The sequence below is a fragment of the Erpetoichthys calabaricus genome, chromosome 2 (assembly GCF_900747795.2).
Source record: "Erpetoichthys calabaricus chromosome 2, fErpCal1.3, whole genome shotgun sequence".
In the NCBI taxonomy this organism is placed as follows: Eukaryota; Metazoa; Chordata; class Cladistia; order Polypteriformes; family Polypteridae; genus Erpetoichthys; species Erpetoichthys calabaricus.
Window position 1 is genome coordinate 197,619,828 of NC_041395.2, and position 27,454 is coordinate 197,647,281.

A 27,454-nucleotide genomic window follows, 5' to 3' on the forward strand; every position below is an offset into this window, starting at 1 on the left:
CCTCCCCAAAAAACAAGAAATACTAATTTTATGAATGACCAAATCACCTCACATCTGTGGACATGTGCAGCACCTCTCTGGACAAGATCTCGGAGACATGGTGCCAACTCCCCTTTTCGAACTGCCACCAGATCACTCAATGAGTATAGGTGTAGATCTTCTGTTAGGTGACCAGGCTCTTGATCAAATTGATCTAACAAGCTGGCAGACAAAGAAGAGCAAAAAGTCAACAAAAGCAGGTAGTGTGGGATGCACATAACATAACCACACATCAACACCTACTCCTCGGCCAGACGACATGTTTTGAGCAGGCTCTTCATCCGAACCAACTGTACCCTCAAATGCTGCAAGACACAAGGATGAACATTCAAGTTAAAAAGCAGCTCTAAGTGTGTCAGGGTCCAATCCAAATTTAGGTGGCATCTTACCTTCACTTGGTCCAGTGCCTTGACTTTCCTATACAAAGCACTATTGATGTCCTCAACATTAAAGAGAGGGTCACCCCAGATTTTTGTTAGCAGATCTTTGGAGAAATTGCTTACATAATACTTGCTGAAATCCCACTTGCGTAAAATACGGCTTGGGACCACTGACTGACTGTTGTCATGGCAGCACTGGCAAAAGTATTTTCCCAGATATTCACAATAACGCAGACGTTTGATGTAATCTGGCACGACAAAAGAGAAAGTGACAAAAAGACCTTCTGATTAGCAAAAAAACATTCCAAGTAATATTACTTTCACAACACCTGGTTAAACCAGGCCAAAATTACCCTTCTCACCTGGCTCAATGCGGATACCACACCCAGCACATCTGTGATTCTGCTTAGCCACAACCACTTTTCTCCTGCAAAGAGAAGATCATAGCTAATGTAAGCAGACTGTCTCCTAACATATGGGACAATTTAATGTAAGTGTCAACTCACTTGGGAGCAGGGTGAATGTTGAAGATGATCTGTGGGCGTGGGGGGGCCCACTCCAAGTTCCCTCGAACACGGATCCTCAATCTGTAGATATCTGCATGCTCACCATCATCAGGAGAAATGGGTAGAGAATCTGGAATAGGTAGCAGCTGTTTGACAGAAAAACAAAGTAAAAAAAAATGAGATCCAACCAGTTTTCACTTGCATGGCTGTACTTATTTAGCTTACAAGTAGGGTATTACCTTCTGAGGGGCATCATGCTCGGGGACAAGCCAGTCAAGTTCAGAGGCTGCGGGGAGCTGCATTCCTTCAAACTGTCGTAGCAACCCCATAGCCACGGACTCAGCAGAGTTAGACTGCAGGAACAAGTGGGATCTGTGGACCAGTTGACAACAAAGAATTATAAGAGAATTTATTTAATTCAGTTTTACTAAAGTGCGCTAAATTAGGCAACTATATATTTGCCAACAAACTGCTATATAATTAAACTGAGATTAATAAGATAAAGGAATGTGAAGATGACAGAACAGAGAGATTTTTTGGTTTCCTCTAACTTACTTCCAAAATTACCTGTTAAAGTCTGATAGCTATACTAATAAAAGGCAAAGCCCTCACTGACTCACTCATCACTAATTCTCCAACTTCCCGTGTAGATGGAAGGCTGAAATTTGGCAGGCTCATTCCTTACATCTTACTTACAAAAGTTAAGCAGGTTTCATTTCAAAATTCTACGCGTAACGGTCATAACGGTTGACAACGTCCGCCATGTTAAACTTTCTTATTTATGGCCCTATCTTCACGAAATTTGGTAGACGGCTTCCCTGCGCTAACCAAAACCGATGTACGTACTTATTTCAGTGGTATGACGCCACTGTCGGCCGCCATATTGAACTTTCCAACGGTCTTTGTTAGTTATGGGCCCATCTTCAAGAAATTTGGTACACGGGTTCCCAATGCTAACTGAATCCTACTTATGTACATATATACGTCCATAGCCTGCAGCTCGGTCGCCGTGTGAGGCGGCGTTGGGTCCCCCATCCCCACGCCTCCCACATAGTTGGCTGGCTGCCTGCCTATATAAGGCCGTCCGTCGCTCCAGTCTCTTCAGTCCCTTCCTTGCTTCGCCACGGTATTCACGCTCCCTGCTGATAACTGCGGCCTTTTTATTTAATCCACGGCTTCTCCGCTGTTTTATTGTTAGTTTACTACGATTATAGTTATTGTGTAGGTATTTTAGATTTAGTTTACATTGTACAGGTACCCATTTCCTTTATCGTTCCAACCGTACCCCCATTAACATGTCTATCGAGGTGATCGCCATCGATCAAAGAACTGTCACTTACCGAGTGGTTTCCATGCCCGGAGATGGCGACTGCCTTTTCCATTCTCTGTGTTACATATTGCACGGCCATATCAGGCTCACTCTTGACATCCGGAGGAACATTGTCCATCCATCCATCCTCTTCCGCTTATCCGAGATCAGGTCGCGGGGGGCAGCAGCTTGTGCAGAGATGCCCAGACTTCCCTCTCCCCAGCCACTTCTTCTAGCTCTTCCGGGAGAATCCCAAGGTGTTCCCAGGCCAGCCGAGAGACATAGTCCCTCCAGCGTGTCCTGGGTCTTCCCCGGGGCCCCCTCTCGGTTAGACGTGCCCGGAACACTTCACCAGGGAGGCGTCCAGGAGGCATCCTGATCAGATGCCCCGAGCCACCTCATCTGACTCCTCTCGATGCGGAGGAGCAGCGGCTCTACTCTGAGCCCCTCCCGGATGACTGAGCTTCTCACCCTATCTTTAAGGGAAAGCCCAGACACCCCGCAGAGGAAACTCATTTCAGCCGCTTGTATTCGCGATCTCGTTCTTTTGGTCACTACCCAAAGCTCATGACCATAGGTGAGGGTAAGAACACAGATCGACTGGTAAATTGAGAGCTTCGCCTTGCGGCTCAGCTCCTTTTTCACCACGACAGACCGATGCAGAGCCCGCATTACTGCGGATGCCGCACCGATCCGCCTGTCGATCTCACGCTCCATTCTTCCCTCACTCGTGAACAAGACCCCGAGATACTTGAACTCCTCCACTTGGGGCAGGATCTCGCTACCAACCCTGAGAGGGCACTCCACCCTTTTCCGGCTGAGGACCATGGTCTCGGATTTGGAGGTGCTGATTCCCATCCAAGCCGCTTCACACTCGGCTGCAAACCGATCCACAGAGAGCTGAAGATCACGGCCTGATGAAGCAAACAGGACAACATCATCTGCAAAAAGCAGTGACCCAATCCTGAGTCCACCAAACCGGACCCTCTCAAAGCCCTGGCTGCACCTAGAAATTCTGTCCATAAAAGTTATGAACAGAATCGGTGACAAAGGGCAGCCCTGGCGGAGTCCAACTCTCACTGGAAATGGGCTCGACTTACTGCCGGCAATGCGGACCAAGCTCTGGCACCGATCGTACAGGGACCGAACAGCCCTTATCAGGGGGTCCGGCACCCCATACTCTCGGAGTACCCCCCACAGGATTCCCCGAGGGACATGGTCGAATGCCTTTTCCAAGTCCACAAAACACATGTAGACTGGTTGGGCAAACTCCCATGCACCCTCTAGGACCCTGCTACGGGTGTAGAGCTGGTCCACTGTTCCGCGACCAGGACGAAAACCACACTGTTCCTCCTGAATCCGAGGCTTGACTATCCGATGGACCCTCCTCTCCAGGACCCCCGAACAGACTTTCCCAGGGAGGCTGAGGAGTGTGATCCCTCTATAGTTGGAACACACCCTCCGGTCCCCTTTCTTAAAGAGGGGGACCACCACCCCGGTCTGCCAATCCAGAGGCACTGTCCCTGATGTCCATGCGATGTTGCAGAGGCGTGTCAACCAAGACAGTCCTACAACAGCCAGAGCCTTGAGGAACTCTCATCCACCCCCGGGGCCCTGCCATCAAGAAGTTTTTTGACCACCTTGGTGACCTCAGTCCTAGAGATGGGGGAGCCCACCTCTAAGTCCCCAGGCTCTGCTTCCTCATTGGAAGGCATGTTAGTGGGATTGAGGAGGTCTTCGAAGTACTCCCCCCACCGACCCACAACGTCCCGAGTCGAGGTCAGCAGTGCACCATCCCCACCATATACAGTGTTGACACTGCACTGCTTCCCCCCTCCTGAGACGCCGGACGGTGGACCAGAATCTCCTCGAAGCCGTCTGAAAGTCGTTCTCCATGGCCTCCCCAAACTCCTCCCATGCCCGAGTTTTTGCCTCAGCAACCACCAAAGCCACATTCCACTTGGCCTGCCGGTACCTATCAGCTGCCTCCAGAGTCCCACAGGACAAAAGGGTCCTGTAGGACTTCTTCTTCAGCTTGACGGCATCCCTCACCGCCGGTGTCCACCAACGGGTTCGGGGATTGCCGCCACAACACGCACCGACCACCTTACGGCCACAGCTCCGGTCAGCTGCCTCAACAATAGAGGCACGGAACATGGCCCATTTGGACTCAATGGTCCCCACCTCCCTTGGGATGTGGTCGAAGATCTGCCGGAGGTGGGAGTTGAAGCTACTTCTGACAGGGGGCTCTGCCAGACGTTCCCAGCAGACCCTCAACACGTTTGGGCCTACCAGGCCTGACTGGCATCCTTCCCCACCATCGAAGCCAATTCACCACCAGGTGGTGATCAGTTGACAGCTCCGCCCCTCTCTTCACCCGAGTGTCCAACATATGTGGCCGCAAGTCCGATGACACGACCACAAAGTCGATCATCGAACTGAGGCCTAGGGTGTCCTGGTGCCAAGTGCACATATGAACACCCCTATGCTTGAACATGGTGTTCGTTATGGACAATCCGTGACGAGCACAGAAGTCCCATAACAAAACACCGCTTGGGTTCAGATCGGGGGGGCCATTCCGCCCAATCACGCCCTTCCAGGTCTCACTGTCATTGCCCACATGAGCATTGAAGTCTCCCAGCAGAACGAGGGAGCCCCCAGAAGGTATGCCCTCTAGCACCCCCTCCTGGGACTCCAAAAAGGGTGGGTACTCCGAACTGCTGTTCGGTGCATACGCACAAACAACAGTTAGGACCCGTCCCCCCAGCTGAAGGCGGAGGGAGGCTACCCTCTCGTCTACCGGGGTAAACCCCAATGAACAGGCTCCAAGTCGGAGGGCAATAAGTATATCCACACCCGCTCAGCGCCTGTCACCGGGGGCAACTCCAGAGTGGTAGAGAGTCCAGCCCCTCTCGAGGAGATTGGTTCCAGAGTCCAAGCTGTGCGTCGGGATGAGTCCGACTATGTCTAGCCGGAACCTTTCAACCTCGCGCCCTAGCTCAGGCTCCTTCCCCTTCAGAGAGGTGACATTCCACGTCCCAAGAGCTAGCTTCTGTAGCCGAGGATCGGACCGCCAAGGTCCCCGCCTTCGGCCACCACCCAACTCACACTGCACCCGACCTCCTTGGCCCCTCTCATAGGTGGTGAGCCCATGGGAAGGGGGACCCACGTTGCCTCTTCGGGCTGTGCCCGGCCGAGCCCCATGGGTGCAGGCCTGGCCACCAGGCGCTCGCCATCAAGCCCCACCTCCAGGCCTGGCTCCAGAGGGGGGCCCCGGTGACCCACGTCCGGGCAAGGGAAAACGCCATCCAAAGTTTTCTTTCATCATAGGAGGAACATTGTGTCTTATATATTGAATGACTGGGACAAGTTCAAGGTGTGGACTGATGACGGTACAGGAGATAATTCTACTACACAGGAGCACTATAAGAGTGAAATGCTTAAGTCCTTCACCTATGGTTCTGCTGTGAGTTGATGGCTGCCGCTGAATTGTTCAGTTGTCGCTTTCAAGTGTACCGAAATGGCCAAATATTTTACACCTTTGGACAACCACCAATGTCTTTTAAACATCTTAGATTCACAGGTGACGATTTGAGTAGTGGACATTTTGATGTTTATGAATGTTTAAACTCTCAAAAGCTGGATGCAAAGTTATCGATGAAACCCACTTCAATTCAAACACCTCCAATTTCCAGTAAGGCTTTGCTTCGCAATGACAATAAGTCTCAGGGACAGACCCTACAAAAGGTTGGCACTGATTTGAGGCAAGATTGCTTTTCACATGGCCAACTATCAGTGCACAGCTCGGTCATATTACAACCGGAGGGCAAAACTGACAACGTGGTATACAAAGAGATCCTTAACAAATAATTATTGGCATATTTTCCCTCAGTTTAAAAAGGTTTACTTTTCTTCTTAATAAAAATTTTAAAGCAGTACTTCGCCGCTGCAAAGCGCGGGTATTTTGCTAGTCTATTATAAAAGGTCATTAGCCAGTTTCAAATACTAGACAAAATGAAAATAGTTTTGCTGTGTAATAAATCATTCAGTTCTGAAAATCTTGTTATGTACAATACTAGGTGAAAATAATTCCTCTTCTGAGGTGGTTTGATTAATATGAGCCTTAATGTTTTCTTGAGCATGAAATGTATATGATCTTAATTGTGTTAGTCTATTTACATTTCTAAAGTTAATATTTATATTCTTAGCTCTTATGTTTGTTTAGAGGAACTGACACCTGCAATAGAAAAATGTTTGTGAAGCCGTAGTGTAATTCTATAAAGAATAACATTTTGGCTTCACAGACATTCAAGCAATGTTGTAGGCTCAAGTTTTTTTTGGCATATTTAAAAGAAGTGACCCGAAATTTCACAAAGCAAGCAATGCAGCCAATGAATAAATTACTAATTCCTTGTGTCTTGAACTTGGTTGAAAATCCTCTGGTAAGCATGAAGTACACAGCCTTTTAACTACAATGATTAGGGCTGAATAACACATGGGCTTTCTCCCAAATCACACTTTTATATAGCCTCCTGATATTCAAATATACAGTATTCTTTATTTTAGACCCTTTAAGTTCTTATTACAATAATCTTCATTGTGCATGCAAATATAAAAACATGGGTCAGCAAACGTTTTCTACAATGTCACAAACTTTCAAATAAACCAGTCTACGCATTTTTGAGATTTTTGGGGGGGGGGGGGGGGGGAGATTTACCCCTAAATATTGATCTATTGAAATGTCCTTTTTAGTGGATAGCTACTACTCTAGATGTACCATCCTTTCAAATTTTACCTTTTTAGCTAAATGGTAAATAACATTTTTGTTGATGAGTGAGTGAGTGAGTGAGTGAGTGAGTGAGTGAGTGAGTGAGTGAGTGAGTGAGTGAGAGTGAGTGAGTGAGTGACTTTGCATTATATATTGTATACTAGCAAATCCTGCTTGCAAATATTTTGCAAGTATAAAAGCATTAATGAAATGATAATGAGAGAGAGAAGAACATCACACATTACAGTAAGAATGGAGATTATTTTAATAAGTAGTGACTTGTGAGAGGGCTCAATATTAGAAAAGTCACATGATTAGTATTGGATGTTGTTATAGTAACAACAGCATGAATATTTAAAATACAAAGTGTAACACGAACAGGTTAACAGAACATAATGGATAAGAAGGGAAATGCAGGGCACATGTAAGTCAGAATGTGTGAGGTGTGGCCGTCAGGTAATGTAGTATACCGACATCTATAATAATTGTCAGAAAATGCAAATTGTTGCATAAACGTTATTGTCAGTGAAAATATTCCCATGTGTGACCTGCAAGTGCCTGTACATATGTGCCTTTTCATTTCATCAGGAGGCTTACGTTGAAGTGAAGGAAAAAGGAGGTGTAAAATGGTCGTGTCATAATGCAGTTTTGGTCAGTAACAAAGTATGCACCGAATAAACAGTCAAATACCACAGTCGATAATTGGTCACATTGAAGAAATGAAGACTTGAAGATAAGCCTAAGACAAAAACACGGATTTCTCGTTATTGTTGTGGAGTGATATAGTAGTTGTGGCAACTGTTGTTTATATCGAGGAACGATGGACACAAGCAAAATAATAAGGATATAAAGAAGTTCAAGTGACTGATTATCAAAATAAACTTCATACTTACCAGTAATCTCAGTCCTTTAATACAAACTATGCACTAATTTTTTCAGATATAGTAGTTGTGGCAACTGTTGTTTATATCGAGGAAAGATGGACACAAGCAAAATAATAAGGATATAAAGAAGTACAAGTGACTGATTATCAAAATAAACTTCATACTTACCAGCAATCTCAGTCCTTTAATACAAACTATGCACTAATTTTTTCAGAGGTAGTTAAGTGAAAAATACTGTATATTTACAAGGGCCAAGTTTGCTTGACTGGGGCAATTATCAAAATAAATGCTCCCTTCGTTATTGTCAAACTCTTCTTTTATAATCCACTGCTTCTCTGGTAGTCGTGAGTTGGCACTGCTACCTAATTCACCATAGAACTTGCATGAACATGAACAGATGCAAATATACCAGGGTTAGTTTTATACTTTTGCTATATTCCACTTTTAACACAATGTCTCTGAACTCAGTTGCTGCCCACTTCTTCCCAAAACTTTACTTTTATTTTTCTTTGAATCCACAAAACAAACCCCAACACTAAACTACCTACTACCAGCACTGACAGTGCTAAGCAGGCAAATGTCTTTTTCTATTGGGGAATAGGAGAAGGCCGTCAATCTCATCCTTTAGGCACCTTTAAAACCAGACAATACATACACTTAAAAAAAAAAAAAAAAAAAAATGGGTGGCACCTAAACCCTCAAAAAATAATCCCTAAAATTCTCCTCTTAGCTAATTGTTCTGCAGGCAATGGATGGGTACCATATGGGTCCTCATACCAATTCTGAAATCTACTGTGCTCAAGTTAGAGATTCTGATACAAAAACAATGAAGTATTACTGAAATTCTGGGTATGATTTTTGAGAGATTTAAAACATTTGTCAAATATATATAAAGTAAATTAGAAATAAGACAAACTTATATATTATAAACTATATTAATATTACATTTTGCAAATTGTTTGAAATTTTGAGTGTTAAACATCTGTGCAAGCTGGAGTGCATCAGGCTCAGTGCAACACCTATGTGAGGGTCTTGTTTGATTTCTGTCTGCCTTCGATAAAACTGTTCGAGAGTTGCTTTAGAGTAAACTACTCCAGTTATTTGTACCCTATGGTGTCTGCCAGTGAATTATGAGTTTCTTGACAGGTAGGAAGCAGTATGTCAGACTGGGACCTTATATGTTGACTCCAATGTCAGTTAGCATAGGCTCCTCCCAATGCTGTGATCTTTCACCGATCCTATTTTCACTTCATACAATTGACTATAGATCCATGGACAAATTTGTAATTATCTTAAAAGTTTGCAGATGGCACAACCGTAGCGGGGTCTCATTTCCAATAATGATGTGTCTTCCTATCAAAATGAGGTGGTCCGTCTTGTAGAATGGTGTTCTTGTAACAACTTGGAGCTCACTGCTATTAAGACAGTAGAAATGAGGATTGCTTTCTGCCAACAAGTCACTAACTGTCCACCTTGGCAATTTAATGCCCAGACTGTGTCTCTAGTTCAGTCACTTAAGTTTCTGGGGACTACTTTCATTAACACATTAAAAATGGGTCAAGCACATCACCACTATCATCAAGAAAGCCAGGCAGAGATTCTTCTTCCTTTACCAACTTATGAAGCTTGGCATATCAAGGCGTATATTGTTAAATTTCAGCCATTATTTGAGTATTGTGACCGCCCCCATCACCATTTGGTTTACTTCTGCCTCTTCTCTTTCTAAGACTTGGTTGCAGCAGGTGATTTGTTCAGTTGAGAAAAGCATTGGCTGTTGTCTCCCAACATTAAAAGATCTGTTCATGAGCTTCTTTCCTCAAATTATTCAGACCCTAAATAAACTTGCACAGGGTTACTCATAACTGTTTCTACAATATATAACTGGTAACTGTGCTGTTTGTCTATTTGTCTACTTCAAACTTGCTCAACTTGTACTATTTGATACTGTATATATTATTTTGTATTGTTCTTCTATTCATTTCAGTTAACTATTAAAGCTTGTAAATGTTTTATTTATGAAATTGTAATTGTATAGTGGTTTGCATATTGTAAGGATAATGGTGGGGTGAAATTGTGTTGTCTGGAGTTGGTATTGTCTTGTATCTCATGCTTTGCACATAACCACAACAATTCTGGTATATTTCAGATGCTAGCAATAAAGTGATTCTGACTGAAGATTTAATAGTAATGTATGTCATTTCTAAGAGTAAAATATTTATTAGCTTCCTATGTTTCTAAGCATGGGGGTGACTAAAAGAGACCCAGATATGGATAAGATAATACTGAGTATATATTAACAAGGAAAAAATATCCTTAGAAAAGTCACGGCAAGCTTCATTTAACTTTAAATTGCACTCTTTAAATTTAAGTTGCATCAAAACTGAACTCCTGCAAATTGGGACTAAAGTGCAACTTAATAAAATGAGCTCCTTCCCAGTCAATCTTGGCGGTGATAACATCAGACCTGCTTCTACTGCAATGAATCTTGGTGTCATTTTTGATTCCTCCTTTTCTTATTCCGCCCACATAAATCAGATTAAGAAACATTCTTACTGTCACCTCCGTTAACATATCACATGTTCGCTCCTTCCTCTCCTTTTCTAACGCCGAGAAACTTGTCCATTCTTTGATCACATCCCACATCGATTAATGTAATTCCCTACTGGCAGGTGCCCCTTCTAATCTTATATGACACCTCCAGCTTATTCAAAACTCTGCTGCAAGAGTCCTTACACGGACCAGCAGCGAGCACATAACACCCATCCTGCTTCGCCTTCACTGGCTGCCTGAGTCTTACAGAATTGAATATAAAATTTTACTAATAACCTACAAAGCCTTAAATGACCTTACGCCAAACTACATCAGTGACCTTCTCCATCACTATGTGCCTGTCTACCCACTAAGGTCCTCCGATTCTGGCAATCTTGTTGTACCCCACACTAATCTACACTCCATGGGTGACAGGGCCTTCAGCTATATAGCACCCAGACTCTGGAATGACCTACCGAAATTAATTAGATCATCTGACTCCATGAATTCTTTTAAAAAAACAACTCAAAACTCATCTGTTCAGGAAGGCTTTTAGCTCTACCTGACTTTATTACCCTTCTTTCAGTTTACCTCTATGTCAAGTTGCTCATGTAACGTGGGTGTGCTAGACCATCAATTATGTTGTCTATTAGTAAATTCAGAGAAAAAAACCTATCTTACTTTTCTTTATTTATTTATCTGGTTTAGTACAACGCTACTGTATACTCTGCCGTTCTTTCTTAAACTCTGTTAAGTGCCTTGAGCATGGGAAAGGTGCTATATAAATAAAATGTATTATTATTATTGTCAAGCACATCACATGCAGCTACATCTAATTTCTCAACATACCCTTAAAAACATATGTCCAATCAAAGAATAGTACAATCATAGGCTTTAAAAATACAACAGGCTTATTATACTAAATTATCCAAAGAAGAGCAAAATTAACCATATGGGTTTAAAGGGAAAAAAATGTGCAACAAGAAAGCAGTATGTTCACAGTGCCAGAATAATATGTAGCCCCAGCCTAGTTTGACATGGCAAATAAGGCATATTCTTACTCTAAGTAGGCAGACCAGTCCAGCACAGCACAAATTATCAAAAAGGCTGCAGCAGTATCTAGCCCTAAAAGAAAAAAACTGTCAGAAAGAGAACCCAGCAGTTACCACGATTAAGACAAAACTTTGCCTATCTAAACAAAACACATTGGGAAAATGGAGTGGCTTAAAATCAAGACAACTGATGTCCTTAAGTGGCTCAGTCAGAGTCCTGACCTAATCTTCACCACATATTTGTTGTTAATACTAAAAATTGCTGTCTGTTGTTGCTCCCTAACTAACCTGGCCCAGCTTGAGATATTTCTCAAAAAGCAATGGGGACACATTACTCTGTCATGTAGTTCAAAATTAATAGAGACTTCTCCAAAAACTAGTTTCTATAATAGCTACAAGAGGTGGCTTAACCAAGTAGTGAACAAAAGAATGAAAACCTACAAGCTAGTGATATTTCAGAATTTTGAAATTACATTTTTTAATGATTTATAATTTTCTATCTTTTTTTGGCAAGTACTATTGTTTAGCACTGCTGTTTCACAGCTCCAGAAAACTGGGTTTGATTCCCAGGCAGGTCTGTGTCAGTGGGTGTTCACTGGATGCTTTGTTGAACACAACACAAAACTCTCAAAGCCATGCCAGATAGGTTGGCTCAAAACTGACCCTGTGTGAATGACAGGCCCTACACTGTAATTTAAAGAAGCCTAATCCAGAGTTGGTTACTGTCTTAAACTTGGTGTTGTCATGGTTCTGCATCCCTGCAGATATAGAATGGAAAAAGGAGCAATTCAAATTGGATAACTTTGATTTTTTTTTTATCCATTCTTAACTCCACTGCTAGAAGTGAGCCCATTTTGTCTAACTGACTGCCTACCATATCAGTTTTGTTGCACAAGATATTCTGTTACTGCTTTTTCTATTACTGATGCACAGTACAAAAAGTGTAAAAATGAAAACACTTCAGGAATTTAATCTTTTTTTTGTGAGTAGCAAGGTTATTATAGTTTTGCCTTTTTATATTAGTTTTTATTTCTATATTTTTTCTGACCTTACTTGGAAATTCAGTTTAGTTTTAGTTTTCCTTCATAATGTACTTTTAGTTTTAGTTTAGTTTTTATTTCACAAAGACATTTCTATTTTATTTTTATATATATTAGTTTCAGTTTTAGTTTTAGTAATTATGGCATGGAGTGCCTACAGAGTTAGTTTTGTGTCACAATCAGACAGAACTGTACACTTAACAGATTTGGATATGAGTTTAATGTTAGTGGAAGCTTACTACACTGCCTGGTTTACTATCTGGTTTTATTTTTGCCTGATAAAAACAAGCATAATCAAAACTAGACACTGAATATGAACAATTTCACAATTTTATAATTTTTAAAATATTTTCTCATGAAAATCACAGGGGCTTAAAAAGAACAGGGCTCTTGGACTTGAATGAGTGTGCAGACCCCACCTTGCTGTATTGAGGGAAACAAAGAACAACAAGCATGTAGTGTCAAGGTTAGGGGCAGTGAGTCTTGAACAGACCATCATCAAGGACAGTAAACCCATAATGAGCAGAGTAAGAGCAGGTAATAGGAGTACGGACAGGCATAAAACAACAGAGACAGCGTCTAAGATTGAGAACAACATATACATTATCTAAACCTGTTTATCCAGAGTAGGACTGCTGAAAATCTGGAGCCTACAGCAGCAGGTTTGGATGCAAGGCAGGAAAAATCCCTGGTATGCAATACTGTATGTATGATAAGGTTGATGTTAAGAACAAAAAGAATATGATATTTCAACTATTTTGAGAGAGAGAGAAAAACATTGAAAAAAGGGAGATACATTTTTTAAAATGTAATTCTGCTAATGGATTACTTTCACAATATCAGGTATTTTGAGTTGTGGATATGAACTAAAAAAGATAAAATTAATAAATATGGAATACAAAAACCCATTATTATTTTTAGTTTTTCATCACTTGTCAGACTCTCTACCTTTGTTTGTATCACTTCGTTGTTAAACGATGTTTTTAAAGCAAAAGTGATTGGTCAGCAACAATATGCTGATCTTATATGATGACCTAGTCAGTCTCTCGATCAGTGCCGTTTTATTTTCAAAAACCGGAGGTGTTCTCCCCTCAACTTTCTTGTATACTTAGATATGGGGATGGATATTTGAGGAGTAAACCACAAGACAATAATTATATTTTTATATTACGTACATTAAGAAACCAGCAACAAAATCAAATTAATAGCATATTGAACAATTATTATAAAAGTAAAGTTGAATAAATCGGACTCTGCGGCTGTATAAATAAAAAAAAAAAATCGAGTATGTGTTCAGGTAAAGAACCACTTCCGGGTGATGGATTTGGCCCAAAAATTAATACAGATCTATAATTGTGGTGTAACAACCACACATCAGATTTCATCCATCTATCTAGTTGCGTTTTTGAGTTATCGTGTTTACACACACACACTTCCAAAAAACAGTATTGTTGGACATTGGTTAGTCTATAACATCAAGATTCATCAAAATATCGAGGTCGAATTTTTTCATGATTACTATACTTTCTCTATACTTCGTATATGAGAAAGTAAAAATGATTTCTCCTGTGTAAAGTGGCAGGTGAATTGTAGTCAACAAAAAGCAGACACCTGACAAATAAACTGAAACATTACTCACTCGTGATTTTCTGTCCATATGGTAAACGTTTTGTTGACCAGCACATTCTGACTTCAGCTGTTTGAATTACATCTTGATATACAACAAGCACAAAGAAAGGCGGCACGCAAATCACTTTCTATTTCTCATGCTTTACGCACCCGCACTCAGCTTGCTCTATCACCGCAAATGCTATGTAAACAGCCACCCTCTGTCACCAGCCGCCGTTCACTGGATGAATATATGCAGGCGGCTCGTGGTGGATGACTTTCTGTTTTAGAGTTAAAACTTACAAGGGTTAAAGACTAACAGCAAGAATATTCATTCAAAAATGAAAACTAAAAATATTTTAGTAAATTATTATTTTATTTCAGTTAGTCTTTCCAGCTACTTTAATAGTTTCATTTAGTTTTAGTTTTTCATTTTGGTTTTGTTAATTATTTTATTTCAGTTTACGAAAATGTTTTTGTAATAATAGTTTCAGTTTTGATTTTAGTTTTCATTAACTATAATAACCTTGGTGAGTAGGAATAGTGACTCTACATTAGGGGCAGGTCCTAGGCACTTTCCCCAAGAGCAGGATAACATTGTTTTACAAAAATTAAATAAGTAGTAAACTTATCTCAGTCTTGACTAGTGAGGAGGTACAGGACAGAGTTATTTGGAGAATGCTGAGCAAGTACATCGACCCCACATAAAAGTGGGAAAAGATGATGAAGAAGAAGAAGAAAATGAGTTAATCAAAATTTAAAGTCTGTCTTGTTATACAGGACTAGTAAGCCCGCGATTCACCAGCGAATCGGATATCCAAGAATGGCAATCAGTTTCTGTTCCGTCTGACATCTGGATGGATGACATATCATGGAGGGTGGGTGCATCTGGGGAAATGTCATTTAATTACATACGCATATCTGTAGTAAAGCGGTCTCGTTTTGTGGAGACGTGATTCCGTTGCCTTTGTTGACACCGACTGCTGGCAGAGTGGAGCACAGCAAGCTCAGCCCTGCGCCCTGCGTCCCATCTAGGGAAATGTCATTGAATCCAATAAGCATTACCTGTACTAAAGCGGTTTCATTTTGTGGAGACGTGAGTCTGTTGCCTTCGCTGACACCGACTGCTTGAACAGGTTGTGTTGTTTGGGGGCCACCTACTGACTCTGGGAAGCCGCTGCGTCTGACTGTGGGGCGAGCGCCACAGCGCAATATGCGCCTCGGTGGGAAGCGGCTGCGTGAAGACATATCATGGAAGGTATATGCGGTGGTGTGAGTGGTCGCGTCCGGGCGGCTGTACAACCTGGCGTGCACGCTTTACCCCAGGTGTAGTTCACAGGTCGTAGTCTCGTTTCTGTGTTTTCTTTGGTTTGAGCCGTGACTCCTTTCGCAAGCGCGTTGTAGGTGCGCGCGTTGTCATAGCATGGACCTGTGGGGATTCCGTCCGCACTGTAATACAACCTTCAAATCCTCTCGTTTCTTTTTTTGCTCTGTGGCGGGCGGCAGTGCGTGTGCGCCTCGATGTGCCCAGCGCCCTGCGTCCATATCCGGTTTACAACCTTCGGTTAGTAAGATGGATTACTGTAACCCAGACAATCACGGAACAGACATAAGCAGGCCGAAATCAAGTATCACAAGAGGGATCTATACAGAACCTAATATACTATACATTTACTCATTTTCTGAACCTATTTTTCTATTACAATGTTTTAGAGAGGTGAAGCCTAACGTAGAAGTATTGGAGGTAAGGCAGGAGAAAATTCATAGACACCACTTTTCTAGTTCACTGTCGGGCAAGGTACACAAATGTACACCAGGCCATTTAAAAAATACAAATTACCCAACAGAGCCATTTGGGATGTTGGAAGAAACTCCACACAGATACAGGGAAAACATCATGACTCCACACTGTCAGTCACTAGGCCTAGAACTGAACTTGGGGATTCTTGTAGCTGTGCCAACTTTTACAGAACGTCCACACTAAAACACAAGACTGTACCAACTGTCCGTTCCCACAAGTTCCCTGCATTACACTAACTGTACTTTTACATCAGTTCATAAATGTATCACATTTTAACAGCCTTGAGGACTCTCTCATTAATGACTCACCCATTTTTATTACAGTATAGCACCTAAACGCAGTGGAAAAGCTCCAGTAATCCTTCAGCCATTTCTTTTGATTTTTTAACTCACACCAGTCAGTTTCCATCAATAATGATTATGGCTGCCAGCCTAGCTGGTGCCAAAGGGCACTTTTTTATTTGATAAAAACTTGTCTTGGGTTCTATGACTGAAGTCAAATTAGAGATTCAGAAATCCACTTGTTTGTATAGTGCCTTGAGTAATGTAAATAGCTTTCTGTGCCTTCAAGGCACCCACATTAATAATGTAAATTTAAATGCAGGTGACAAGTTACAGATCAGACATCTGTCCATTTTAGTACACTCTCTTTCAGGACACATAGTAAGTGGTGAAGAATGAACCAACAGCCTTTGAGTTTTCATTATGTTAACTTGGCCATACTGACAGCCTGCCTTTTCTGACAACATGCAGTCTTTGGATAACAGACTCCATTATTGTGAATGGCACGTACTTCCTTAAATACTTCGAGTCTCTTCTGGCCTTCCTGCTATTCAGTGCTACAGTAACACTTTTGTCTTTTCCTTTTTCTCCAGTAAAGCTCCCTGGCATTAGGACCTATGTGGACCCACACACTTATGAGGACTTATGTCAGGTTGTGCATGAGTTTGCCAAGGAGCTAGATGCCACCTGCATAGCCATGGACAAGGTATGTCCAGTTCAAAGAAATATTGACTAAAATTGAATGAAATTAAGTAGTCAACAAGATGGTCTAAAAAGACATGAGTATAAAATGAAAAATATAGGAAGAAAATAGGAAAACAGTAAATAATGAATGTTTGTGTGACTATTACAAGATGTCATACTGAAAATTTATTAAGGTGTCTATTCATTTGGTTTTGTATGTATGTACACAGTATGTGTGTATTTATCTTTGCTCAGGATTTTGCTCAGAATGCCCCAGCACCACCACCAATCCCAAACACGGAATAGTGGGACTCAAACTCCGAGCCTTTGGATTATAGAGCAGCCTTCTGAATCAGCTGCCCTGTTTCTCTGTGGACTCACACCATAAGCCATCATAGTTCACAGTTTTGCATTGTGGTAACCGCTAGTGGTCAAATGAGAACCCGCAACATCTGGATTACAGAAGATGCCAGTAAAAGCAGCTTTAGCTAAAGGAGACTCCTGGCCCTGACCACATCAATTCTGCATTTCCAAATGTTGCAAGCAAAATTCTTCTTGAGGACCTCGGCTGAGCCATCAACTCAGCTCGCACTATACTGCATGGCACCAATAACCCAGCTGTGCTAAAAGAGGACTCTTCTGTCAGCCTCGAATGTACTCATCCAACCCATTACACCCCTCCCCCCCCCCAATGAATATAGGTCAAGGCACCTGTACCAGCACCATGGAACACACTACACGAAAAATCACTTGTACAAAAAAAAAAGAAATCTAAACAAGAACAAGATAAAGTGACTTACATAACCGATGAGCCAGGAAGGGACACACAGCGACCAGACTTTGTAATATCAGCATCTGTAGAAACAAAATTGCAATGAGAAGTCAAGCAGTAGTCACTCTGAATTCTGAGCTCAGAGAAGAGTTAGAAAGGACTAACAGACAAGCAGCATAGAAGACAAAACAACACAGAGAGCAGCATAAAAGTATACCCAGGTGACCAGCAAGCTACAAAAGAAAGGTGAATCCCAACATTGTATCTCCCATCTATAATGCTAAAGCAGATAGCAAATATGCACACACACGCACAATGTTGACAATGTATGAATATAACTCACATATAGAAAAAGCTTGTAAACTTTAGTAAACTTGCTCTTTGTTGGTTAAATATAGTTACCGTATAGGTAATCTTCTCAAACAAAAATGAAGTGCACAGTGCTCATTGCTTATTTGTAAACCATATATACCAATTCACTCCACCCCCGAATGAATATGGGTTAAGGCACCTGTACCGGCACCATGGATCACACAACAAAAATCTTTTTTTTTTTTTTTTTGATATAATTGAACTGGACAAGAATGAGATGTAGTGACATACAACATGTGTATCTTTTAAATATGCACACACCAGAACAATTCTGCATTTTTACAGATACACATACTGTATATAGTACCCAGTGTTTCAACAAACTGAATGTACAAGAGAATGTTTCTTTCTTATATATATGGGCATAATAGCTTGTTCTGCCTGAACTTCAAAAACAAGTGTATTTCACAATTACAAAAGAGCTGCAGCTCAATCTGCCAATGACTCACATTCAAACAGAATTATAGTGCATTTGATTTTAAATTAAAAAAAACAAAAAAAAAAAAACGTGCAGAGGGAGCACAGATATCTTTCTGACTTACAGTGAATGTTGTTTGCTGGCATTAGGGAAGAAGAAAAATTAGCCTTATACAAAGACAACACAGCCCAGAAAGAATGATACAAGAGTGCAGCTCACTCAATCCTATGTAGACATGGTGTACTAATTTTTCAAACATTTGTATATGAAAAGCAAGTGGACTGGTTGTCTTCTCCACACTCTCTCTGTCACACACACACACACACACACACAAACACCCTCGGAGGCCCAGCACCAGTACCTGAGAATAGAGAGGCCAGGGACAGTGAGAGTCCGTTGTTAGACATTTGAATCAGGTTACATCCATCATTACCATCTGTGTGATGACAAAATGTTTATCACCTGGGGATGCAGCACAACTCTCTACATATCAGACCTAGAACCACTATTCACTAAACTTTACAATTCACTGGACATGAAACCCTCATATTACTAAGGAGGTTTGAGAACCAAAAGGTCTGTGGGCACTAAATGAGAGTGGAAATGCCAGGGCAGTGGGATAGCATTCCACTCAGCAAAGCTGGCCAAGGCATCAGGTGGAAAGAAGACCATGTTCTACACAGTCAAGAGATTAATCTATATTAATTACCTCTGATTTCTATCTCCTCCACTTCTTCCACAGAACCAGAATCAGAAAGCTGCAAGGAATCCAGGGAGTTGTGCCTTGAGTTTCCACTTTCTGGAGTGGTGAATGCTGGTAAAATAATATTGACTCTATTAATGAAATTTCCAGGTATGAATTAGTTTAAAAAAAAAAAAATGGTTCAAGGATACAGAATCCATGTGGGTTTATACTATGTACCATAGGTAGATTTTCAAGATTTTCTGTTGGCTCACTTTAGGACAAATGTGACTGGTTTGAATGTTAACTTCAAGTTTGTGTTCAAACTTACTGTTGTGTGTACAGTATATATTACAATGAAATTTTTACCTGCATGCTTCCTATAGACTGGTGACACTTGTATGATATAGATAACAAACAATGAATGCAAACGCAAATATACCAAATGTGGTAACTTTTCTGTGAAACTATACTATGAGCAGAATAGAATTAGTTTCCAAAAGGATTCTACATACAGTTTGAGAGCTTATCTGTTTCTTGAACAATAGTTCCAAGACTTGGCTGGGGTACAGGTTTGTGTGCTGGATATTAAGGTTTGTATTTAATCCTGATTAAAAGACTTCCTATAGATTAGTTTCTGTTAACTAGTCTGAGTTAATACAAGGCAGCACAGTGGATACATACATGGATCAAGTGTTATCTTTTGCTGTCGGTTACTTCTGATCTGCTGTCGGCGTAGGCGTATTTTCTGTTTCAGTTCTTGAATCTCAAGGTCATTCTCCTCATCATCCTCACCTTCACCTTCAAGGGATGGATCATTGCGCTTTAACAAATTGCACTTCATGAGCTCAATAGCCGCAATTAAGGACTCAGAGATGCTAAAATGAGCATTTTCCTGCAACAAAGACATGAAAAAGATGACCTGCCATGTGCCTGTGGTGGATTCAGTCACAATTGTAAGCTGGGTTGTACCTTTTCCAAATCAGCACAGCTCCCAAAATCCTGCTCTGAAAGGTAGCTGATAAGTGACTGGCCTTCTGATGGCCTGCGAAACATACCATCTGCTAGACTGCTGTATTGGGATACCTCTGAAAAAGAAAAGCAGCAAGAAAAAAAATAATCAGAGCTGCACCTTAGTTTTCAAATTCATCAAAACAAAGGAATTACTATTAGTTGGCTCACCAGACTCCAAGTACAGGGAACTTGGTGTGCTAACCTCACTGCTATGACTGGAGAATGCACCACACACCTCAGGGTATGATTCTGAGGAGGAAGAAAAAAGTAGCTATAACACACTACAGCTACACACTGCAAATACCAAAACCCCATGTGTATGCAAGGAATAAACAAACATGTGGAAAATAAATGGAACAAAAGATAGGTAAGAACCATTCCATGTGATGGAGAAAATATAGTAAACAAATAATAATCAAGGTACATGCAGGCAGAACTGATGTGGAAGTGGGTGGTAGTGCAAACCTGCTACAGGGTCCTCAATAATAATGGTGATGTTCCTATGGCCTCCTTCAGAGGGCAGCACATCCAAAAAAGAAAGAAACTGTGAGGATCTTCGGCAAGCATTTCTAAATGATTGCCAGCAGAGCCTGTGCACTTCCTCACATATACTCAATGATCCCTTCAGGTCTGCTAAACTCACCTTGTTGTAATCGACCCTGGGCCAGGCCTGTGTCTGAGTGTGAGCGAGTATGGCTTCGTCTAAAACCTGCTTGCCGTTCCAGCCTTTGGCCCTCTGAGAAGCTAGAACGACGGGCAGAAAGCGCTCTGTTGGAGATGGTAGTGGGCATAGTCTCTTCTTCCTTCAAACTAGTTGTGCTTTCCGTGCTACTGCTGACAGATGAGCGGCGCCGGCACCCAAGGTTCCCAATCGCCAAGTATTCTGGCCCATCATCCATTTCTGTGGATTGATCATCCCTAGTGTCTTCTATCTCTCGTGGGAGGGTAAAGCTTCCCTTCTCTGGCACCAGCGGAGGAGGAATGGCAGACTTGTTACCACCTAAAAAGGCACAGAACAGAATGTCTACAAAGAGAAGCACCACAGGCAAATTTCTGTCATCTGTGTGAATATGTACCTGCACCAGGTAGGATCTTGGCAGAGCTGTCACAGAAGCTGCTATAGGAGGAGACTGGGATGTAGGGCATGGGAAAGAACAGAGGCGATTGTATCTTCAATGTCAGCTAGGAAAAAGCAAGACAATAAACACAGTGTGAGATCAGTGAACCATTAACAATAGGTGAAGAGGCAATGTGTATTACCAGGACTTACCAGGCTAGTATCAATAAGGGCTAGCAACTTGGCATTGTTTTGCTCAACTGCCTCCAAACACTGGAACATTGCCATTACATGAGGGGGACTCAGGAGGAATGCTCCATCTAAGAAGAAAGTCATAAGTCAGCAAAAACTGTCAGCCATTCTGGCCACACACATGAAATAACCTTCCCATATACCTGTGTAGAATTTGCGGGTATGTCCTGTTTGTTGCAATAGGGGTCGCAGCTGTGCAGAAAGACTATGAAACTGTAAGCTGTGGTGGAGCCACACATAGGCCCTGCGTGGAGTCTGGTGACCTTCATTCACATCCAGAAACTGAGGTATAAGAAAACAGTTTGGTGAGTATTGGCGCAGGTAGCATTTCTTAGTAATAACCAATTAATATACTCACCTGTTCCACATTTGATTCTACCTGTGAACTAAGGAAGCGGGCACAGTGGACAAATGCCCAGTAATCAGCTTGCCTGCAGTAAACCTGGAGAGAGAGAAGTGACCCCCAGCACATTATTAAACAATAAAAGTATTAAGGCAGTTTAATTCTTCTGCCTGTGCTTATAGCAAGTGTCTTCTTCTCATAAAAATGCTGTCTTCAGGATACCTATTTCCTTGACTATTACTTGTTGTTTGTGTTTTCAATGCCCCTGTCCATCTTGGTTTATGACTATGGATGTCCCAGGATGCGGAGGACACCCAGGGCTGTGGACACCTGGGGCATCGAAGGGCTTTTATATCTGTTCTTCTTTTAAACCAACTGCTAATGAAATTGACAACAATATGCTTGAATAGAGTGTTAAATATAAAGCAAATAAGAAGTGTTGTTATTTATTACAATTTTTATGTTTAAGCTCAGATAAACTAACCAGTGTGTACAGTATATACGCTTATAAGAAGATGTGAAACAGGAGCTTTGGAGCATTGTTGTATAATTCATAACAAGTAGCAAGACCAAGGGGAATTCTTAGTAGTTTAATTTTTGACTGATGTCACTTACTAAAAATAGACATCAAGCCACAGTATAAAATAAATCACCTCTATTGGCTTGACGCAGGTGCTATACAACTTTTGTAAGAGGTAGATGACATATGGCTTTTGATATGAGAAATGTGAAATGCAGCACTTTGTATAAGAAAGTGAAAGGGAATAGGCAGTTCTGAAGGCTGCCCGAAAACATCATTCTGCCAGAAAACAAAAGCACAGTGCCACATACAAAATGAAAATGTGTCCCAATGGAGAAGAGGAAAAAGGCTGTTCCATAGTGCATGCTTTTATAAAACACTTTAGTTGGATTAAGAAGAATTGACTCTTTAATTTACACAGATACCGCCCTTTTGCCAATAAGGGCATTAATCTGAATCATTCAAGTTTTATGCTTTCTTTTTCTTCTGACGCCTAGTTTCTCTGGAAATGCATATAAGAAATTATTAAAATAAACTTTGAATATCATATCATTGAAACTGCATTGTTTACTGATATTATCTATTCTGCTATGCTTATTCAGGTCAGTTATAAATGTGTTGCAAGTGATTCATTGTTTGTTCAGCTCTTTCAGTGGTGGCAATCAGAGGACCGAAGGATATGGGCATCCCAACTGGAGTGCAGCTCTTGAAGCGGCCCTTGGACTTGGATAAGGTAGTCTCAACATTTAGCCTTTGCAGGGGGAGCAATTTGGGCGCTGAAGGATAAAGGCATCCCTACAGGAATGTGGCATGTGAGCAGAGCAAATTTTGACCCTTGCTAAGGTATTAAAGCTGAGGTAGCCAGCTTCTGTCATTGCCGACTATGACGAGAATAACTGATGAGTGAATGTCAGTTAAGTATTTTGGGGTGACATGTAAATCAAGGATAATAATTTAGGCATTTCCAGTATTAACTTATCCACCAATATAAAAATAGCCTTAGAGGTTAAACTACTTTCCGTGAACACTTTTACACATAACATTCAAACCGTCATCCAATCAGCCATATAAAATAGCTGTAGCAAATTTGCACCCTATAATTTCTGTGTACCTGATCTTGAATGAGCCCATGACTCAAGATGTTGTTCATGTCCTTGCATAGCCGCTCCAGGCCACCATACCTAGACCACACATTGGGGTTGTTAGTAGACAGCAGTCCCTCAACAGTAGTCTTCAAGCTGTTGAGAAGCTTCCAGCGCTCCCTCCTGCATGACAACAAACAAAGAAATGCAATAAAAAAATTAAAATCTGCTTTAAAACAGAACAAACATTGTAGCTGGAATCGAGCTGCAGTTCATCTATACATACGCAAACTGGGACTAGGCGGTTTGTTGTACAAAAGCAGATATCCATGTGGCTTTCAGCTTCTTTTTATTTATGAGTCTTATAAACATACATACAAATAACAATTGTTTGGTTATTTTCTGTTTTAGCATAAAAATTGAGTCACAGTTTTTGAATAATTGTTTTTAAATCCTTTCCTAATTTTTAGGTTATATGTTTTTACTTTGAGGTATGACAGAGTTTTGCAAATTGTGAAAAGACCACTCTCTGGACAGGTAGTGAAATAACAAATGCCCATTAAATTATTTGTATTGACTTTTTTCATATGTGGAATGATATAGGAGGACTCGGGGTGATGATTTTTATTACTCTTTTTAAATTTTATTATAGAATCAACTCTCGGCAGCGGGCAGCAGGGCGGCCATTTGGCGCATGCGTACGGGCGGCGTTCTCATCCCTATTACCTTTGCCGTCACTTTCTCTACCTCTTCATATCTTCAATCATTCTTGAGGAAGATTGAACACTGAAGTGCCAGCTTAAGTTAAATTTAAAAAAAAGTTCTAAGTAATTGCAACACAAACACTGACTTAATCAGTTTAAACATGAAAAGATGCTGACGGAAGAAGAGAAGAAGCGGGCCGCTAGGGTGGAAAAATGAAGAGCTGCTCACGAAGCTGCAAGATGTCGCTTCACTAAGCAGCTGCACAAAAGATAGCAACGTGAAGATAATCTTTCAGCATTTTTAGACGAGCGTCCGTATCGTCTAAGTGTGCGAACAGCCCCCCTGCTCAATCCCCCTACGTCAGGATCAGAGAAAGTCAGCGAAAGAGAAAAGTAAGCTGGGTAGCTTCTCAGCCATCTGCCAATAGCGTCCCTTGTATGAAATCAACTGGGCAAACCAACTGAGGAAGCATGACCCAGAAATTAAAAGACCCATTGTCCGCAGAAACCCGCGAAGCAGCGAAAAATCCGCGATATATATTTAAATATGCTTACATATAAAATCCGTGATGGAGTGAAGCTGCGAAAGGCGAAGCGCGATATAGCGAGGGATCACTGTATATATATATATATATATATATATATATATATATATATATATATAAATCCTGCGACAAGACAAGAATTTTTGTAGAGATTCTTTCAAGTCCCACGAGACTTTGGCCATGAGATTTTTTTTCAAGTCACGCCCTCCTCTCAACCATATTCAACCATGCACATGGTACTCTCACCTCTCATTTGTGTGAATGCTTTTGACAGACACAGTTCCTGCTCTCTCAGCTCTTATAAATTTTAATGTTTTCCTCGCTTTACATTCTCAATAAAAGAAGACATATTATGTCCAAATCTTATTGAAGAATTTCATCACGAAGGGTTATCAACAGAAAAAATGAGTACACGGGCAATCCTAGCGCCGAGAAACGATGAAGTCAAACAAATTTACGCCAAAAATATTGATTGGTTACACTGCAAATTGGTTAAATGTACATCAATAGACTATGCTGAAACAGTTAGTGGTGATCGTGCAGAACATGAAAACATCAACTTACAATATCCCGAAGAATATCTATAACCGTTAACACCGTCTGGTCTTCCATCGCACGAATTGCTGTAGAAAGAAGGATGTATCCAAGAAAGGTAATGTAGTACATCTTCCATGGATCTCAGATATCTTTAGACAACAAAGGAGATCTCGATATTCCCTTTGTATTAAACGGTTAACAATTTCCTGTTAGAAAAGCTTTTGCAAAGACAATTAACAAATCTTAGTGCCAAACAGTCGAAAAAGTCATTTTATTTAATAGAGAGAAAAAAACGAATTTCAATCACGGGCAGTTATACATTGTGTTGTCACGATAAAAGTCCAAACACAGATGTTGATGAAAATTTAATTCAAAAAATTGTTTTTACTAAAGTTTTACAGTAAAAGTGTAAGTTTAAAAAGTATTTGCATGTTAATTTCAAAGCCAAATAGAACAAAATCATATTACTCACAAATAACTCAACGCAACATGAAACATGATTTACTTTCAAATTATTATGTTTTACTATTTTTTAATATGATTAATTACGTTGTAATGTAAAAGAGTTAGTTCTATCTATATTACTAAACGACAGTTTAATTTATGCACGGCGGACGCACCGAAGCGCATGCGCACTGCACTGCGGCACCCCAGAGTCAAACGCAGCGGCTTCCCAGAGTCAGTAGGTGGCGCCCAAACAACACAACCTGTAAACTAAACTTGCTCTAATCTACTGCGCCAGCAGTCTGTGTGGCATGTTTGAATCACATATCGGTCATTCAGTAAATGAGAAACAAAAACGAGACTGCATGGATAAAAACAATAAACAGAGGCTCCTACAGCGCCCCACAGTCAAACCCAGCGGCTTCCCAGAGTCGTAGGTGGCGCCCAAACAACACAACCTGTAAACTAAACTTGCTCTAATCCACTGTGCCAGCAGTCAGTGTGGCATATTTGGATCACATGACGGTAATTCAGTATTAAAAGTAAGTTCAATTATGATTCCTAACAGTAAACGACGTCTACCTAACGACACAGCCACAGAACAACAAAGACGAGACCGCATAGATAAAAACAATACACGGAGGCTCCTACAACGCGCTTCAAAAACACCACACGCAAAGAAGTCACGGCTCCAAACAACAAAGACGAGACCGCATGGATAAAAACAATACACGGAGGCTCCTACAACGCGCTTCAGACACACCAGAAGCAAAGACGTCACGGCTCCACAATGAAAGAGCTCAACTAACGGAAATACAAAACGAGCCCGTACGGATAAACACAATGAACGAACGCGCTCACAACGCGCTTCTGACACAGCAGAGGCAAAGGAGTCACGGCTCCAAATGGAAGGAGCTCAACGATTAGTAATACAAACACGAGCCCGTATGGCTACGACCTGTAAACGAGCCCGTATGGATAAAAACAATGAACGAAGGCGCCCACACAAAGAAACCACTTTAGTACAAATAGGTTTATTTAATTAAATGAAAACTTTACCATGGCTACGACCTGTGAACTAAACCTGAGGTAAAGCGTGCACGCCAGGTTGTACAGCCGCCCGAACGGGACCGCCCACACCACCGCATATACCATGTTCGCTTAGTAATGTAGCCCTCCATGCCCGGATCCACCGCCATGGTCACTTCAGCACGCGAATCCGCCGCCGTCAGCAAACGACTTCTCGCTGACGACACAGCCATAGAAAAACAAAAAAGAGACTGCATGGATAAAAACAATAAACGAAGGCGCCTACAACGCGCTTCTGAAACACCAGAACCAGATGAGTCACAGCTCCAAAAAGAAACTGCTTTAGTACAAATATGTTTATTTAATTAAATGAACTTTCCCAGGATGTACCCACCCTCCATGATATTTCATCCCTCCAAATATCGGAGGGAACAGAAAGTGATTGCCATTCTTGGATTTGCGATTCTTTCGAGAATCGTGGGCTTGCTAGTTATACATATGTAACAATTCCCCTGAACATAAAAATCTGTTATCAGTTTTTTTTTTCCTCATCTCCATTATCACTAACCTTTAAGAATTTATGCTTTGCAATTGATAAAATATATTGCAAACTGATATCAGCAAAACAACTCAATCACCCAGTAACCCATAACTGCTGACTGCAGGGGTCAGATTTATAAAACCTGCTTAAGCACAAAAAGAGGCCCAAAATATGTATATGCAACTTTCCACACAAACGTCGGGGATTTATAAAAGAAAACCTGACAGAAGAACTTGCATACATTTACTGCAAGTCTAACCT

The 27,454-nt window shown here is 41.3% G+C and overlaps 1 protein-coding gene across 3 annotated transcripts in view; it reads right to left on the reverse strand.

The window, feature by feature from the left end:
• The window catches only part of rubcn (rubicon autophagy regulator), a 44,074-nt gene that overhangs the window by 1,436 nt on the left and 15,184 nt on the right, over positions 1-27,454 (reverse strand). The window contains exons 2-20 of one of the 3 annotated variants that reach the window (XM_028794951.2): positions 23,423-23,576; positions 21,807-21,890; positions 21,592-21,730; positions 21,410-21,516; positions 21,216-21,321; positions 20,783-21,139; positions 20,605-20,649; positions 20,308-20,388; positions 20,098-20,213; positions 19,810-20,020; positions 19,153-19,257; positions 18,805-18,879; positions 17,682-17,736; positions 1,165-1,297; positions 926-1,071; positions 782-846; positions 429-667; positions 283-344; positions 48-201 (exon numbers count right to left, since the gene is read on the reverse strand). In XM_028794951.2, coding sequence (XP_028650784.1) covers positions 48-201; positions 283-344; positions 429-667; positions 782-846; positions 926-1,071; positions 1,165-1,297; positions 17,682-17,736; positions 18,805-18,879; positions 19,153-19,257; positions 19,810-20,020; positions 20,098-20,213; positions 20,308-20,388; positions 20,605-20,649; positions 20,783-21,139; positions 21,216-21,321; positions 21,410-21,516; positions 21,592-21,730; positions 21,807-21,890; positions 23,423-23,576 — 2,434 coding nt within the window. The remainder of the gene's footprint in view (positions 1-47; positions 202-282; positions 345-428; positions 668-781; positions 847-925; positions 1,072-1,164; positions 1,298-17,681; positions 17,737-18,804; positions 18,880-19,152; positions 19,258-19,809; positions 20,021-20,097; positions 20,214-20,307; positions 20,389-20,604; positions 20,650-20,782; positions 21,140-21,215; positions 21,322-21,409; positions 21,517-21,591; positions 21,731-21,806; positions 21,891-23,422; positions 23,577-27,454) is intronic. The other 2 variants (XM_028794952.2, XM_028794953.2) reach the window with 2 other exon arrangements.